This window comes from Anomaloglossus baeobatrachus, chromosome 3 (assembly GCF_048569485.1).
Source record: "Anomaloglossus baeobatrachus isolate aAnoBae1 chromosome 3, aAnoBae1.hap1, whole genome shotgun sequence".
Taxonomy (NCBI): Eukaryota; Metazoa; Chordata; class Amphibia; order Anura; family Aromobatidae; genus Anomaloglossus; species Anomaloglossus baeobatrachus.
The window spans coordinates 769,867-787,414 of NC_134355.1; the positions used below are offsets into that span (position 1 = coordinate 769,867).

General features: G+C 50.7%; 1 protein-coding gene across 1 annotated transcript in view; it reads right to left on the reverse strand.

The window, feature by feature from the left end:
* Positions 1 to 10,784: 10,784 nt before the first annotated feature.
* The window catches only part of KLHDC3 (kelch domain containing 3), a 35,905-nt gene continuing 29,141 nt past the window's right edge, over positions 10,785 to 17,548 (reverse strand). Inside the window, 5 exon segments of the mRNA XM_075338929.1 lie at positions 10,785 to 11,107; positions 11,175 to 11,253; positions 12,257 to 12,330; positions 12,507 to 12,615; positions 12,688 to 12,774. Coding sequence (XP_075195044.1) covers positions 11,041 to 11,107; positions 11,175 to 11,253; positions 12,257 to 12,330; positions 12,507 to 12,615; positions 12,688 to 12,774 — 416 coding nt within the window. The 3' untranslated portion in view covers positions 10,785 to 11,040.

The following is a 17,548-nucleotide window of genomic DNA, read 5'->3' on the forward strand; positions in this document are numbered from 1 at the left end:
ACCCTCTGGACCGTGCACCGGACTCCCCTGAGAAGGCGACCAGCAGCGAACCCCTATACAGGGACTGTGCGGTGCCTCCCCAGAAGGCCTAAATGCATGGCAGCCAGGAACCGGTAGTAGGAGTCTCTGTAGGGCCAGGTGTAGCAAGGTTGTGACGTCCACAGCCGGCAGGACACGGAAACTGCACCGGAGATGTTCACAGCAGGTGACGTCCGCAGCAGGTACGGCACGAATAATGTCCACGGCAGGTAGGGCACAGTGACGTCCACTGTCGGTATGAGCGGTGACGTCCACAGCAGGTACTATGGGGAGAGAAGGTATGCACACCAGTGACTATGTAAGGGGAATACATGAAATAGCAGAAACTGCTGTGTGAATACTGACATGAAAAATTCAATAGCTATATGAAGAGTGAAAATGTGAAAAATGGAACCTGCATTACTGCCATGAATATATGAATCAAGAGAAATTTAGCTACTGAATTGATCAATGCAATAGAGCCCCAACACTGCGCCAAAGTATTTCTCTACGTTGGGGTCCCTAGCTTGTGTGTGTCCTCTCATGCAGTTAAAAAACCTACCGTGTATGGGAAGCTGAGACCCAGGCTATTTATGCATATGATATGGATTGGCAATAGGTGTGGTTGGGGAGGGTTCACAAACGAAAAACTACTAACAAATAAGGAATAACGTTTGGAACACCATTCTAAGTCTGAACTGGGTGCAAAAACCTAAAAAAACATCACTATGGGGAGATAAGGTATGCACACCAGTGACTATGTAAGGGGAATACATGAAATAGCAGAATATGTATTCCCCTTACATAGTCACTGGTGTGCATACCTTATCTCCCCATAGTGATGTTTTTTTAGGTTTTTGCACCCAGTTCGGACTTAGAATGGTGTTCCAAACGTTATTCCTATTTGTCCACAGCAGGTACGACACAGATAATGTCCACGGTAGGTAGGGCACGGTGACGTCCACTGTCGGTATGAGCGGTGACGTCCACAGCCGGAATGGTACGGATGGCACTACGGTGAGACAAGGGATTAGAACCAGGTATCAATGCACAGAAAACAGCACAAGGGGTCTGGACACTGGCAAGGCTCTAATGGAAGCGTTGCTCGGGCGCCTGCTGCTGGGGGAGGTGAACCTGAATACCCATTAGGTAACAGGTGACCTCTGAGGTCACTTCCAGAAAACGGGGCATACCGCTTTAAGAAAGGGGGCGTGGCCTCGCGCGCAGCCTAGAGTCACTTACTGCTGCTCTGTGTAAGGAAGGGAGACAGGAAGAGGCTGCAGCATGCCTGGGAGCAGGAGCAACGTCTGCAGAGCCATGGGACCGGTAAGAGGAAGGCCGTCACTGCCTGGGGCTATGACTGGGAGTGCTAGTGGGAGCCATGCTGGGACTGGGCACATGTGAGGGGGCGCGCCCCCCACGGGGTCTGGTGGGACCAGGCGCTACAGTGTGCGGTGATGATGCGTGTGAGGTAGTGCCTGCCTGTGCGGTGATGATGCGTGCTGGGTAGTGCTGGCGTGTGCGGTGATGATGCGTGTGAGGTAGTGCCTGCCTGTGCGGTGATGATGTGTGCTGGGTAGTGCTGGCGTGTGCGGTGATGATGCATGTGAGGTAGTGCAGGGGTGTCTGGTGATGATGCGTGCGGTAGTGCAGGGGTGTGCGGTGATGATGCGTGTGAGTTAGTGCAGGGATGTGCGGTGATGATGCGTGTGAGGTAGTGCAGGGGTGTGCGGTGATGATGCGTGTGAAGTAGTGCAGGGGTGTGCGGTGATGATGCATGTGAGGTAGTGCCGGTGTTTGTGCAGTGATGATGCGTGTGAGTTAGTGCTGGCGTGTGCGGTGATGATGCATGTGAGGTAGTGCCGGTGTTTGTGCAGTGATGATGGGGTCTCTGTCTCTCTCTCAGCATAACAAAAAAAAACTGATTCGTCGCATCAGTTTTTTCACAATCTGAGACAGAACCATTGCATCAGGCACAAACCGGATTGTGCCTGATTGGAAAAAACTGATGTGTGAACTTCGCCTAAGGCTGCTTTCACACATCCGTTTTTTCCTGTGCGGCACAATACGGCGCTCTGCAGGAAAAACGCAACCGTTTTTTTGCCGCCGGTTGCGGTTTTTCCTGCATAGACGTACATCAGTGCCGTATTGTGCCACATGGGCTTGTGTTCGGTCCGGTTTTTGCCGCATGCGGCAGATTTAGCTGATGCGGCGGCCGGATAGAACAGTGCCTGGCACGTTTTTTGTCCAGCAAAAAAAAACGCATCGCGCCACATCCGGCCGATGCGGCGCGATTTGCAATGTATGCCTATGGACGCCGCATGCGGTTTTTTCCACTGCGCATGCTCAGTAGCCTGCCGCAAGCGGCAAAAACCGGACGGGCTACATGTAAAAAACGTATGCAAAGGATGCGGTTTTGTCGCCGCATCCGTTGCATAGGTTTTAGAGCCGGATTGGCCGGCTCTGCAAAACCGGAGGTGTGAAAGCAGCCTAAGATGCAGCAGCTCTGCCAGGCAGGAGATCATGTGGACGGTAGCTGATAGAAGCATTGCCAATGCTTCTATCTTTGCATATTACCGACCAGTGCTATGCACCTGCAGGAGAGGACACAAGTGCTAAGTACACACTGTCCTCTCCCCAATGTCCTGATCTACTGTGGTGTGTGCCTGCAGCATTGAGAAGCAAACACTGCACACACGATAGATCAGGACACAAACACACGGGAATCAAAGAAACAGCTGGAGGAGCACAGGCTCCGGGCCGAGGGGGGGAGGGGGAGGGAATGAGCGCTGGGGAGATTCATTACCTTAGCAGCAGCAGCACAGAGACTAGCGTAGCGCGCTCTGCTCTGTAATGCTCAAGACACGTGTTAGGATGGTGGGAGGGAAAAGCAGCGAGGCGGGGAGAGAGTGGGTGGGCGGAGCCGGGATAAAGACCTCCCGCCCGTGGCAATGGGACAAACTCTGCAAAGCGTGATAGTCCCCCTGTATCCGGGACGGTTGGGAGGTATGATATATATACAGTACAGACCAAAAGTTTGGACACATCTTCTCATCTCTAGAACAACTGTTCTGTAGAGGAGACTTTGTGTAGCAGGCCTTCATGGTAAAACAGCTGCTAGGAAACCACTGCTAAGGGCAGGCAACAAGCAGAATAGACTTCTTTGGGCTAAAGAACACAAGGAATGGACATTAGACCAGTGGAAATCTGTGATTTGGTCTGATGAGTCCAAATTTGAGATCTTTGGATCCAACCACCGTGTCTTTGTAGAAAAGGTGAACGGATGGACTCTACATGCCTGGTTCACACCGTGAAGCATGGTGGAGGAGGTGTGATGGTGTGGGGGTGCTTTGCTGGTGACACTGTTTGGTATTTATTCAAAATTGAAGGCTACCACAGCATCTTGCAGCGGCGTGGTATTCCATCCGGTTTGCGTTTAGTTGGACCATCATTTATTTTTCAACAGGACAATGACCCCAAACACACCTCCAGGCTGTGTAAGGGCTATATGACTAAGAAGGAGAGTGATGGGGTGCTACGCCAGATGACCTGGCCTCCACAGTCACCAGACCTGAACCCAATCAAGATGGTTTGGGGTGAGCTGGACCGCAGAGTGAAGGCAAAAGGGCCAACAAGTGCTAAGCATCTCTGGGAACTCCTTCAAGACTGTTGGAAGACCATTTCTGGTGACTACCTCTTCAAGCTCATCAAGAGAATGCCAAGAGTGTACAAAACAGTAATCAAAGCAAAAGGTGGCGACTGTAAAGAACCTAGAATATAAGACATATTTTCAGTTGTTTTACACTTTTTTAAGTATTTCATTCCACATGTGTTAATTCATAGTTTTGATGCCTTCAACGTAAATCTACAATTTTCAGAGTCCTGAAAATAAAGAAAACTCTTTGAATGAGTAGGTGTGTCTAAACTTTTGGTATGTACTGTATATATATATATCACGTACAAAAGAGGGGGTGTATATATATATATATATATATATGCACCCTCCTCCTCTGTATGTGATACAAATATACACACCCCCTCCTCTGTATGTGATACAAATATACACACCCCCTTCTCTGTATGTGGTACAAATATACATACACAGGAGGGTGTGTGTATATTTGTATCACATACAGAGGAGGGGGTTGTGCTGATAGAATGTGGGAGGTTGTGTATAATTTTGTGTAGACTCGTATTTTAGGCGTGGTGTTCTGTCCATTCTGTGTATTCCTTGTGTGTACATTGTCATGTTTGCAGGTTAATCAGCCCCTGCCGGGCTTTTGTCCCTAAGTCCGGGGGAGAGGGGGCCTGGGATCCACCAAACTCTCTGCTTACCTGGGAGAATATTAAGTCTGTCTGAGAAGGAGAAGAGAGAAGCAGGAAGATTCATCCTCTGTGGGAGATGCTGAGGCTCCCCAGACAGACCTGGACACATTTCGCTTACTGGACTATATCTGTGTTTCTGGACTATTTTACCCTCTGTGGTGGATTATTTTATGTACTTTCTGATTTGCTTGGAATAAAGGCTCTTTGGATTGTTCACTCATCTCTCGCTCTGTTGATTGTGTGATATCAGAGGATCCCGTGACAACAGGTGGCAGCGGTGGAATCAACAGAACACAGCCCAATATAGAACCACCCACATAGTGAGGACAGAAACTGGACCGTATCCAGTCTACAGGAGAGAGCCAGAGATCGGGCCTGAGATACAAGGAACTGACTAAAGAGGCCTTAAGGCTGGGGCCACACGGGGATTACTGTGATCCCCTTCCATGTCACTCGGCTCACGCTGGCAGTACAGCAGAGCCGAGTGTCATGCGAGTGTCCCTGCGACTGAGGTCCGTTCGTGCGAGCAGACCTCAGTTGTGGGGGTCAGGCCGGCACTGAGGAGGGGAGGGAGGGATTTATCTCCCTCTCTCCTCCGTAGCCGTATTACATCGGTGTACCGCGAGTGCAGTGCGATTTTTCTCTCGCCCCATTGACTTGAATTGGTGCGAGAGAAACAATGATTGCATTACAATTGCAGCATGCTACGATTGTTTTCTCGCTCCGATTAGGGCTGAGAAAATAATCACTCATGTGCGCTGACACACAGGCTAATATTGGTCCGAGTGTAATGCGATTTTTTATCACACTCCACTCGCACCATTTTTCTCACCGTGTCTTAGGCCTAATTGATCTACTGGTGGGTGTGAGCCAGACCACCTCCTCCCAGATGTCTAATGGAGAAGCACTGGAGTCGAGGATTCCTGCCCCAAAAAGCCAGTGGTTGGTGGGTTTCGAAGAAGAGATGGTGGTTTAGGGGCCCCGGTGTATCTCAGGAGTATAAGGAGGAGGCTGCTCGCTAAGCACAGCGGAGACAAGAATCAATGGAGTCCAGCAGAGGTAGTAATATGAGTTGGAGTGTAAACCCAGCGATCCAGAACCTGTACAGATTACCCAGCGGACTTCAAGCCATTTGATGGTGCTTCCGGAGATGTGGAAGGGTTCTTCAAGGACTTTGAGGAGCAGTGTGCGGTGATGGAGGTGCCCCACTCTAGCTGGATGCGTTTGTTAGTGGAACTCCTCAACGGAAGCCTGGCAGAGGCTTATCGCACCATTGACTCCCAACAGAACCGGGATTACAACATTGTAAAGTGGACTATCCTGGATTACCATGCTATCACCCCAGACTCACATAGGGCACAGTGCCGAGACCTCCCATGCACGACATGGATCGTTTAGGATGTATGCCCATAAGATGTCCCAGGCATGTCGGAGATGGCTGGAAGCGGAAGACGCCTTCACTGTGGAAGACGTTATACAGGTATTTCTTATAGAACAATTTCTTTCCAAGTGTCCCTCAGAAATACAGGAATAGGTCAGAGAGCGCACGCTGTGCACCTTGGATATGTGGCACCCCTGGGGCTAGCGTCGCCACAGAGATACTGCACCTCAGCAGAGGTGTGGTGCCCCATCCTGGGTAATAGGGAGGGCATCTGCCGGTTCACGTCCCAAAAACCTACAGCCACCCAATTGTTAGCTCACACATTGGATCAGGGGTGGGGCAGGTCCCATGAATGCTTAGCGACCAGTAGTCTGGTTATGGCATTTAAGCTCCGTGCCCTGTATCTAGAACCATCCAGGGGGTGGAGCTTAGTGAGTGAGCTGTCTGAGGTAAAATGGGCAGAGCTAAGTTTTGAAAATTGGTCGGTTAGGAGAGTCATTCAGGTGGAGGCATGAGACCGACTAGGGGTGAGGACCCTAGGGGTCCTGTCAACTCTGAGGAGAAGGAAGAGAGAATCCCAGTGACTTAGGGGAAGTGTGTCAGACACCCCTATAGTCGCGTTTCACAAGCAACATCTCAAGGTGAAAATATTTAGTCGCAAACGGGCTTCCGGACCCTAGGGTAGGAAGATACTTCAGTACTTCCTAGTAACATCGGAGGCACCTTCGGGCCACAAGCAGCACACGAATCCGCTGGAAGGGGGCCACAGAGGACCAGGGAGCCAGGCAGGCAGAAATCTCTTTGAAGGTCCCCGGAGGGAGCCAGGCAGGCAGAAGTCCCTTTAGAAGTCCGAGCCCCTGGCTCAGGGCACTGTGTGTGAAGGCACAGGCCAGGAGGGAGGAAGTCAGCGCAGAGAGATGGCCAGGAAAGTCAGACAAACAGATGTACCGGTAGTGGCCTTGGACTTACTCAGGATCGGTGGTTACCCATCACTGAGGATCCCAGCATACTGTGGATGGACTAAGCTGGTTGTCAAGCTTGAACTAATACAGTGAGTAACATACTTGTTGCGAAGCCCCGATGTCGTCTCCATTCCTCCTGCGTCATAGCCTGCCCTCATAGACTATGCTTATTATCAATGGTTATTTTGGGGCCTCACTCCACCTGTGGGGAGTAAGAACACCTTAGCTGTGCCCTCATCACCTGCCCCGGGAAACCTACAGTGCAGCAGTGACTCACATAGCCGCCACACCACAGGTGGCGTTACGAACTTTAAAAATATCTAAAAATACAACTCCCATCATTATCTCCTTTATTATTTGAAAGACACTGGATAAAATTTTTTTATAATAAGTACAGTTTGGAATGTTTAGTGCTGTAGTGCACATTTGGTGCTGGCTTTTTGTTTTTTCTTCATTGAATTGGTCGGTGGTTGACCTCCACCTTGCTATGCACTCCAGTTTGGGATGTATTCCATCTGTCTGGATTTTGGCGGTTGGTGACTGTTCACATTAAGTCATCAGGCTTTGTCCACAGGCTATTTACTTCATGCAGCATTTGCTTGGACCTGTCCCGCCCACAGCCATGACTCAGTCATGGGTACGGGATTGAAATAGACCAGGTGAGTGCTGCTAAGAGCAGTTCTACTATTCATATGTGAGGCCGTATGGCACATTTTATAAAAATATTTTAGTGTAGGACTGCTTCAAATGAGATTTGCCGTGACGTGGCGAAGCAGCTCAAGAAATTGCAATTTTTTGCCAAAAATCTCAAAAAATTTTTTATAATAAGTACAGTTTGGAATGTTTAGTGCTGTAGTGCACATTTGGTGCTGGCTTTTTGTTTTTTCATCATGGACCAGGGATTGTTATTGAATTGGCTGGAGGACAAAGGAGGAATATCCCAAAGGCGAGCGTAGATCTGGACTTTGGCTTTGGGGTCAAGCAATGTGTGGTTGGGGTGATGAGCGGCTGCCTGCAAATATTCTCCTAGGGAATGATGTGGAAGATCTACATTGCCAATTTGAGGGTGCAGGAAACACAGTGTGAGTGAAGGAGAACACAAAGGGAAGCTTGTCCTTACAGCCCTCCCTGTACAAGGGACACACTCCCTCCTCCTGTATGATATATATATACATACATATACATATATACACACAGCTCTGGCAAAAATTAAAAGACCACTTCCAAATTGTCAGTTTTTCTGATTTTTCTCTATTTGAGTAAAATGTAAATTGTTCTTTTATTCTATAAACTACTGACGACGTCTCCCAATTTCCAAGCAATAAATTTTGTATTTAATTTTCTGAAAATGAGAAATGGTGAAAATAACAGAACAATGCACAGCACTTTCACCTCAAATAATGCAAAGAAAACAAGTTCCTCATCATTTAGAAACAACAATACTAATGTTTTACCTCAGGAAGATTCAGAAATCAGTATTTTGTGGAATAACCATTATTAATCCCAGCTTTCCTGCGTCTTGGCCGCTTTCCTCCAGTCTGTCACTCTGCTTTTGGGTGACCTTATGCCACTCCTGGTGCAGAAATGTAAGCAGTTCTTCTTTGTTTGATAGCTGGTGAATACCCATCTTCCTCTTGATTACATTCCAGAGGTTTTCAATGGGGTTCAGGTATGGAGATTGGGATAGACATGGCAGGGTTTTGATGTGGTGTCCCTTCATCCGCACATTGATTGACCTAGCTGTGTGGCATGGCGCATTGTTCTACTGGAAAAAACAGTCCTCAGACTTGGGGAACATTGCCTGAGCAGAAGGAAGCAATTATTTTTCCAGGCTAACCTTGTATGTGGCTTGAGTCATACGTCCTTCGCATAGTTTAGTCTGCCCAATTCCAGCTTTGCTGAAGCATCCCCAGATCATCACCGATCCACCACCAAATTTCACAGTGGCTGCAAGACGCTTTCACCCTCTGCCGGTCTGTAGCTTTGTTGTCTCCAATGTCTGCTGCTTGACCTTGTTGTAATGGACTGCCGTCTTAGAAATTTTAAAGATGGAGGCAACATGACGCTCCACTGTATCCCTCTGCTACTAAAGCCAGAATTGAGGCCTTCTTTTACTCACTCAAGACTTTTCTTTTCAACTCCTTTGGCATGGTTACAAGTTATGTTTTCATTCCTATTACTTTTGGGATATTACTAGGACTTGTTTTTCCGTCCAGCCATTGTGAAGACCACAGCAGTGTTTTTTTTAGACTTTTCCTTGTTAAATAAGATTTAGTTTAGGTGATCCCCTAATCAGAAGCTCATTAAGTAAAATGAGGTGGACTGGTGGAATTCAACTGACACTGGAATGTATGATTTTTATACAACTGTGCAGTGGTTTCTTCATTATTGCCAGAGCTGTATATACACCTCCCCTCCTCCTGTATGTGATATACAGTGCCTTGTGAAAGTATTCAGCCCCCTTGAATTTTTCAACATTTTCCCACATTTCAGGCTTCAAACATAAAGATAAAATGTTAATGTTCTGGTGAAGAATCAACAACAAGTGACACAATTGTGAAGATGAAGGAAATGTATTGCTTATTTTAAAAAATTTTTAAAAAATAATAAACTGAAAATTGTGGCGTGCAATATTATTCATCCCCTGTAAGTTAATCCTTTGTAGCGCCCCCTTTTGCTGCGATTACAGCTGCAGTCACCTGGGGTATGTGTCTATCAGTTTTGCACATGGAGAGGTGAAATTCTCACCCATTCTTCCTTTGTAAACTGCTGGAGCTGAGTGAGGTTGAATGGAGAGGGTTTGTGAACAGCAGTTTTCAGCTCTTTCCACAGATTCTCGATTGGGTTCAGGTCTGGACTGTGACTTGGCCATTCTAACACCTGGATACGTTTATTTGTGAACCATTCCATTGTAGATTTTGCTTTATGTTTGGGATCATTGTCTTGTTGGAAGACAAATCTTCGTCCCAGTCTCAGGTCTTTTGCAGACTCCAACAGGTTTTTTTCAAGAATGGTCCTGTATTTGGCTCCATCCATCTTCCCATCAATTTTAACCATCTTCCCTGTCCCTGCTGAAGAAAATCAGGCCTAAACCATAATGCTGCCACCACCATGTTTGACAGTGGGGATGGTGTGTTCAGGGTGATGAGCTGTGTTGCTTTTATGCCAAACATCTCATTTGGCATTGTGCCCTAACAGTTTGATTTTGGTTTCATCTGACCAGAGCACCTTCTTCCACGTTTGGTGTCTCCCAGGTGGCTTGTGGCAAACTTGAAACACTATTTATGGATATCTTTGAGAAATGACTTTCTTCTTGCCACTCTTCCATAAAGGTCAGATTTGTGCAGTGTAGGACTGATTGTTGTCCTATGGACAGACTCTCCCACCTCAGTTGTAGATCTCTGCAGTTCTTCCAGAGTGATCATATCTCTTAACAGTTGTTCTAGAGATGTGTCTGCTGCTAGAACTCTGTGTGGCATTGACCTGGTCTCTAATCTGAGCTGCTGTTAATCTGCGATTTCTGAGGCTGGTGACTCGGATAAACTTATCCTCCGCAGCAGAGGCGACTCTTGGTCTTCCTTTCCTGGGGCGGGCCTCATGTGAGCCAGTTTCTTTGTAGCATTTGATGGTTTTTGTCACTGCACTTGGGCACACTTTCAAAGTTTTCCCAATTTTTTCGGACTGACTGACCTTCCTTTCTTAAAGTAATGATGGCCACTCGTTTTTCTTTACTTAGAATTTGTATTATGGCAAGAAAAAAAACAGCTAACAGTCTATTCAGTAGGACTATCAGCTGTATCCACCAGACTTCTACACAACACAACTGATGGTCCCAACCCCATTTATAAGCCAAGAAATCCCACTTATTAAACCTGACAGGGCGCACCTGTGAAGTGAAGACCATTTCCAGTGACCTCCTCTTGAAGCTCATCAAGAGAATGCCAAGAATGTGCAAAGCAGAAATCAAAGCAAAAGGAGGCTACTGTAAAGAACCTAGAATATAAGACAGATTGTCAGTTGTGTCACACTTTTTTGTTAAGTATTTCATTCCACATGTGTTAATTCATAGTTTTGATGCCTTCAATGTGAATCTACAATTTTCAGAGATTTTAAAATGACATTTTATTTTTAGTGAAATAAGACTTGTTTTGCAGTGCAGTCTGAAGACGTGGAGAGGCGGAAAAGGCGGAGAGGAGGACGCTGGGCGGAGAGGAGGACGCTGGGCGGAGAGGAGGACGCTGGGCGGAAAGGAGGACGCTGGGCGGAAAGGAGGACGCTGGGCGGAAAGGAGGACGCTGGGCGGAAAGGAGGACGCTGGGCGGAAAGGAGGACGCTGGGCGGTGCCGGCAGCCTCTATCCATGGGAGGAGAGCAGGGGGCGGCTGATGTTGCTGTTTGTGGTCATGGCTGACAGCTCCCACCTGCAGAGGACAAAATGGTTAATGAGAACATGAGAGGCCGCAGATCTAGGAGCGCGAGTGCCAGCACCTGATGTCGTGGGGCAGGCAGGACTGGTCCAGACTGTACTGCAGGACGGCCAGCTTACACAGCGTCTTCAAACTGGGACCTGGAAGACACACACAGTGAGCAGCCACGCTGGCCTCCAGCCACGCACTGCCAACTGCAAACACAGGATGATGCTGGAGAGCCTACCGGTACCCTTACCACACCACAGCACCCCCCCATAGCCTCCACCTACCACACCACCCCCCATAGCCTCCACCTAACACACCACAACACCCCCCCATAGCCTCCACCTACCACACCACCCCCCCATAGCCTCCACCTACCACACCACCCCCCCATAGCCTCCACCTACCACACCACCCCCCATAGCCTCCACCTACCACACCACCCCCCATAGCCTCCACCTACCACACCAGAGCAAACCCCCATAGCCTCCACCTACCACACCACAGCAAACCCCCATAGCCTCCACCTACCACATCACAGCAAACCCCCATAGCCTCCACCTACCACACCACAGCAAACCCCCATAGCCTCCACCTACCACACCACAGCATCCCCATAGCCTCCACCTACCACACCGCAGCACCTCACATAGCCTCCACCTACCACACCGCAGCACCCCCCATAGCCTCCACCTACCACACCACAGCATCCCCATAGCCTCCACCTACCACACCGCAGCACCTCACATAGCCTCCACCTACCACACCGCAGCACCCCCCATAGCCTCCACCTACCACACCGCAGCACCCCCCATAGCCTCCACCTACCACACCGCAGCACCCCCCATAGCCTCCACCTACCACACCGCAGCACCCCCCATAGCCTCCACCTACCACACCGCAGCATCCCCAATAGCCTCCACCTACCACCGCAGCATCCCCCATAGCCTCCACCTACCACAGCCTCCCCCATAGCCTCCACCTACCACAGCCTCCCCCCATAGCCTCCACCTACCACAGCATCCCCCCAGCCGCCACCTACCACACCGCAGCATCTCCCATAGCTTCCACCTTTTACACCATGGCAGCCCACCCCCCACCTATTACACCGCAGCAGCACTCCCCCTTTCCCCCCAGCCTCCACCTACCACAACTTACTGAAGTCTAGAATGTAGAGGTCTGAGTGATCCATCAAATAGAACTCATCTTGTAGGTTCTGGTCCTGAGATGGACTGCGGCAAGAAGAGAAGGGCTGTTACTTCCTCCCCTCCAGTCACTGGTGCGGCCCCCAGCCCCGTCCAAGTTCTCACCACTGAACCTCCAAAGCTCCTTTCACAATCCTCTTCTGTACAGATTGTCATGGTACCTAAGAGAAGATCTAAGTTCCCCAAACCACTGTCCCCTCTACCTGGTGCCTCCGAATAGCAGGATTTTGTCTCCCACGATGCAGCAGCACTGCCGCCGCCGAGCGCAGGGCCCTTTTCCTTGCACCTCCACACGCTGCCAACGACCGGCTTCTAAGAAGACAGAGGCATTAAGATGGAGACAAGTGGTCCTGTCAGCAGGAGAGTCACCGCTCCACTACCTACCTGGCGTGTACCTCCACAGGTCCTGAAAGTGACGGTTCAGCCGCGCGTTGTAGCCCCCAAACACATACAGCTCCCCCCGATACGAAACTGCAAGATAGCTGCGTTACTGGCTGCACTCAACGATGCCCCAGTCCCCTCCAGAGCTGCACTCTCCCTTGACCCGCCCTCTCCTCCCCCCATCACCCCCCCATGTCCCACCCTCTGTTATGTGGCAAATTGACAGAAATGATCCACAACACAATCTGAGATGGCTCCTCAATCAGGAGGGGACTAAAGCTTCCTGCACCCCCCCCTGCATACACCGCACACTGACACACATCCCCGCTCGCCCTGCACCCCCTGCATAAACATCCCCGCCCACCCTGCATACACCACACCCTGACACACATCTCCGCTCGCCCTGCACCCCCTGCATACACCACACACTGACACATCCCCATCCGTGCTGCAACCCCCTGCATACACCGCACCCTGACACACATCCCCGCCCACCCTGCATACACCGCACACTGACACATCCCCATCCGTGCTGCAACCCCCTGCATACACTGCACCCTGACACACATCCCCGCCCACCCTGCATACACCGCACACTGACACATCCCCACCCACCCTGCATACACCGCACACTGACACATCCCCCATCCGCGCTGCAACCCCCTGCATACACCGCACCCTGACACACATCCCCGCCCACCCTGCATACACCGCACACTGACACATCCCCATCCGTGCTGCAACCCCCTGCATACACTGCACCCTGACACACATCCCCACCCACCCTGCATACACCGCACACTGACACATCCCCATCCGTGCTGCAACCCCCTGCATACACTGCACCCTGACACACATCCCCACCCACCCTGCATACACCGCACACTGACACATCCCCCATCCGCGCTGCAACCCCCTGCATACACCGTACCCTGACACATCCCCATCCGCGCTGCACCCCCCTGCATACACCGTACCCTGACACACATGCCCCCTCGCCCTGCACCCCCTGCATACACCACGCTGACACATCCTCGCCCACCCTGCACCCCCTGCATACACCGCACCCTGACACACATGCCCCCTCGCCCTGCACCCCCTGCAAACACCACACTGACACATCCTCGCCCACCCTGCACCCCCTGCATACACCGCACCCTGACACACATCCCCGCTCGCCCTGCACCCCCTGCATACACCGCACCCTGACACACATCCCCGCTCGCCCTGCACCCCCTGCATACACCACACAGACACACATCCCCGCCCACCCTGCATACACCGCACACTGACACATCCCCATCCGCGCTGCACCCCCCTGCATACACCGCACCCTGACACATCCCCGCCCACCCTGCATACACCGTACCCTGACACATCCCCATCCGCGCTGCACCCCCCTGCATACACCGCACCCTGACACACATGCCCGCTCGCCCTGCACCCACTGCATACACCACACACTGACACATTCCCGCCCACCCTGCATACACTGCACCCTGACACATATCCCCGCCCACCCTGCACCACCTGTATACACCGTGCCCTGACACACATTCCCGCCCCACACACCCCCTCCATACACCACACCCTGACACACATCCCCGCCCTACACACCCCCTCCATACACCACACCCTGACACACATCCCCGCTCGCCCCACACACCCCCCTTCATACACTGTACCCTGACATACATCCCCACCCGCCCTGTATCACACCCTCACGTCACAAATTTTTTAAGCAAATATATTTCTAATGCTGCTATTGATATGAATTTCTCACCAGATGTCGGTAACAACCCATCCAATCCACACCAGAGATGTCCATAAATTATGTGTCATGAAAAATGAGAGGGGAAAAAAGTGTTACTAAAATGTATTCACCTTTGCCCCAGATGACTCCTGTATGGAGACACTAGTCGCCTGCATTGCTCAGGTGGATTTTGGCCTATTCTTCCACACACACTCCTCACATCCTGTATGGAAACACTAGTCGCCTGCATTGCTCAGGTGGATTTTGGTCCATTCTTCCGCACACACTCCTCACATCCTGTATGGAGACACTAGTCCCTGCATTGCTCAGGTGGATTTTGGTCCATTCTTCCGCACACACTCCTCACATCCTGTATGGAGACACTAGTCGCCTGCATTGCTCAGGTGGATTTTGGCCCATTCTTCCGCACACACTCCTCACATCCTGTAAGGAGACACTAGTCCCTGCATTGCTCAGGTGGATTTTGGCCCATTCTTCCGCACACACGCCTCACATCCTGTATGGAGACACTAGTCCCTGCATTGCTCAGGTGGATTTTGGCCCATTCTTCCGCACACACTCCTCACATCCTGTATGGAGACACTAGTCACCTGCATTGCTCAGGTGGATTTGGCCCATTCTTCCGCACACACTCCTCATATCCTGTATGGAGACACTAGTTGCCTGCATTGCTCAGGTGGATTTTGGTCCATTCTTCCGCACACACTCCTCACATCCTGTATGGAGACACTAGTCGCCTGCATTGCTCAGGTGGATTTTGGCCCATTCTTCCGCACACACTCCTCACATCCTGTAAGGAGACACTAGTCCCTGCATTGCTCAGGTGGATTTTGGCCCATTCTTCCGCACACACGCCTCACATCCTGTATGGAGACACTAGTCCCTGCATTGCTCAGGTGGATTTTGGCCCATTCTTCCGCACACACTCCTCACATCCTGTATGGAGACACTAGTCACCTGCATTGCTCAGGTGGATTTGGCCCATTCTTCCGCACACACTCCTCATATCCTGTATGGAGACACTAGTCCCTGCATTGCTCAGGTGGATTTTGGCCCATTCTTCCGCACACACTCCTCACATCCTGTATGGAGACACTAGTTGCCTGCATTGCTCAGGTGGATTTTGGCCCATTCTTACACACACACACTCCTCACATCCTGTATGGAGACACTAGTTGCCTGCATTGCTCAGGTGGATTTTGGCCCATTCTTACACACACACACACACTCCTCACATCCTGTATGGAGACACTAGTTGCCTGCATTGCTCAGGTGGATTTTGGCCCATTCTTCTGCACACACTCCTCACATCCTGTATGGAGACACTAGTCGCCTGCTTTGGTCAGGTGGATTTTGGCCCATTCTTCCGCACACACTCCTCACATCCTGTATGGAGACACTAGACACCTGCATTGCTCAGGTGGATTTTGGCCCATTCTTCCGCACACACTCCTCACATCCTGTATGGAGACACTAGTTGCCTGCATTGCTCAGATGGATTTTGGCCCATTCTTACACACACACACACACACACACACACACACACACTCCTCACATCCTGTATGGAGACACTAGACACCTGCATTGCTCAGGTGGATTTTGGCCCATTCTTCCGCACACACACTCCTCACATCCTGTATGGAGAAACCAGTCGCCTGCATTGCTCAGGTGGATTTTGGTCCATTCTTCCGCACACACTCCTCACATCCTGTATGGAGACACTAGTCGCCTGCATTGCTCAGGTGGATTTTGGTCCATTCTTCTGCACACACGCCTCACATCCTGTATGGAGACACTAGTCCCTGCATTGCTCAGGTGGATTTTGGTCCATTCTTCCGCACACACTCCTCACATCCTGTATGGAGACACTAGTCGCCTGCATTGCTCAGGTGGAGTTTGGCCCATTCTTCCGCACACACGCCTCACATCCTGTATGGAGACACTAGTCACCTGCATTGCTCAGGTGGATTTTGGCCCATTCTTCCGCACACACTCCTCACATCCTGTATGGAGACACTAGTCGCCTGCATTGCTCAGGTGAATTTTGGTCCATTCTTCCGCACACACTCCTCACATCCTGTATAGAGACACTAGTTGCCTGCATTGCTCAGGTGGATTTTGGCCCATTCTTACACACACACACACACACACACACACACACACACACACACACACACACACACACACTCCTCACATCCTGTATGGAGACACTAATTGCCTGCATTGCTCAGGTGGAGTTTGGCCCATTCTTCCTCACATGCTGCAGGTCCCGGCTCCTTCTATGATCTCTGAGCTTTAGTTCTTTTCAGACATTTTCTATTGGATTCAGCTCCGGTGATCGGCTCGGCCATTCTAGCAGATTTTTCTTTCTTGGAATCCAGCTGAGAGTTTCCTTGGCCGTGTGTTTGGGATCATTGTCTTGTGATATGTCCTCCCTCGTTTCATCATCATCCTGGTAGATGGCTGTAGATTTTTATCAGGAATGTCTCAGTACATTTCTCCATTTATGTATATGAAGTTTGCCAGTGCCGTATGAGGAAAAACAGCCCCACACCATGATATTCCCACCTGCACACTTCACTGGTGTTGGTGTTTTGGGGTGATTTGCCTTTTGGCCTCCAATTGTGGTGTGTGTTATGGCCTCCAAAGAGTTGGAGAGCCATGGAGGGGGGCGGGGGGGAGCACGCGGGCCATAGAGGGGGGGAGCACACAGGCCATAGAGGGGGGGAGGGGAGCACACAGGCCAGAGGGGGGGGAGGGGAGCACGCAGGCCATAGAGGGGGGGGGGGGATAGCACACAGGCCATAGAGGGGGGGGGGGGGGAGCACACAGGCCATAGAGGGGGGGGGGGGGGGGAGAGCATGCATGCCATGGGGGGGGAGGGGGAGCACACAGGACATGGAGGGGGGAGTAGAGGGGGAGAGCACTCAGGCCATAGAGGGGGAGCACATTACTTATTTTCTGTGAAACAATTGTACCTGCTGATTGCAGGACTTTCTGTAGCTCTCCACAGGTGTCCTTGGCTCTTGGACAACTCTTCTGATAATTCACTCTTCTCTCTGAAACTTTTGGGGAGCACCTGGTTGTGGA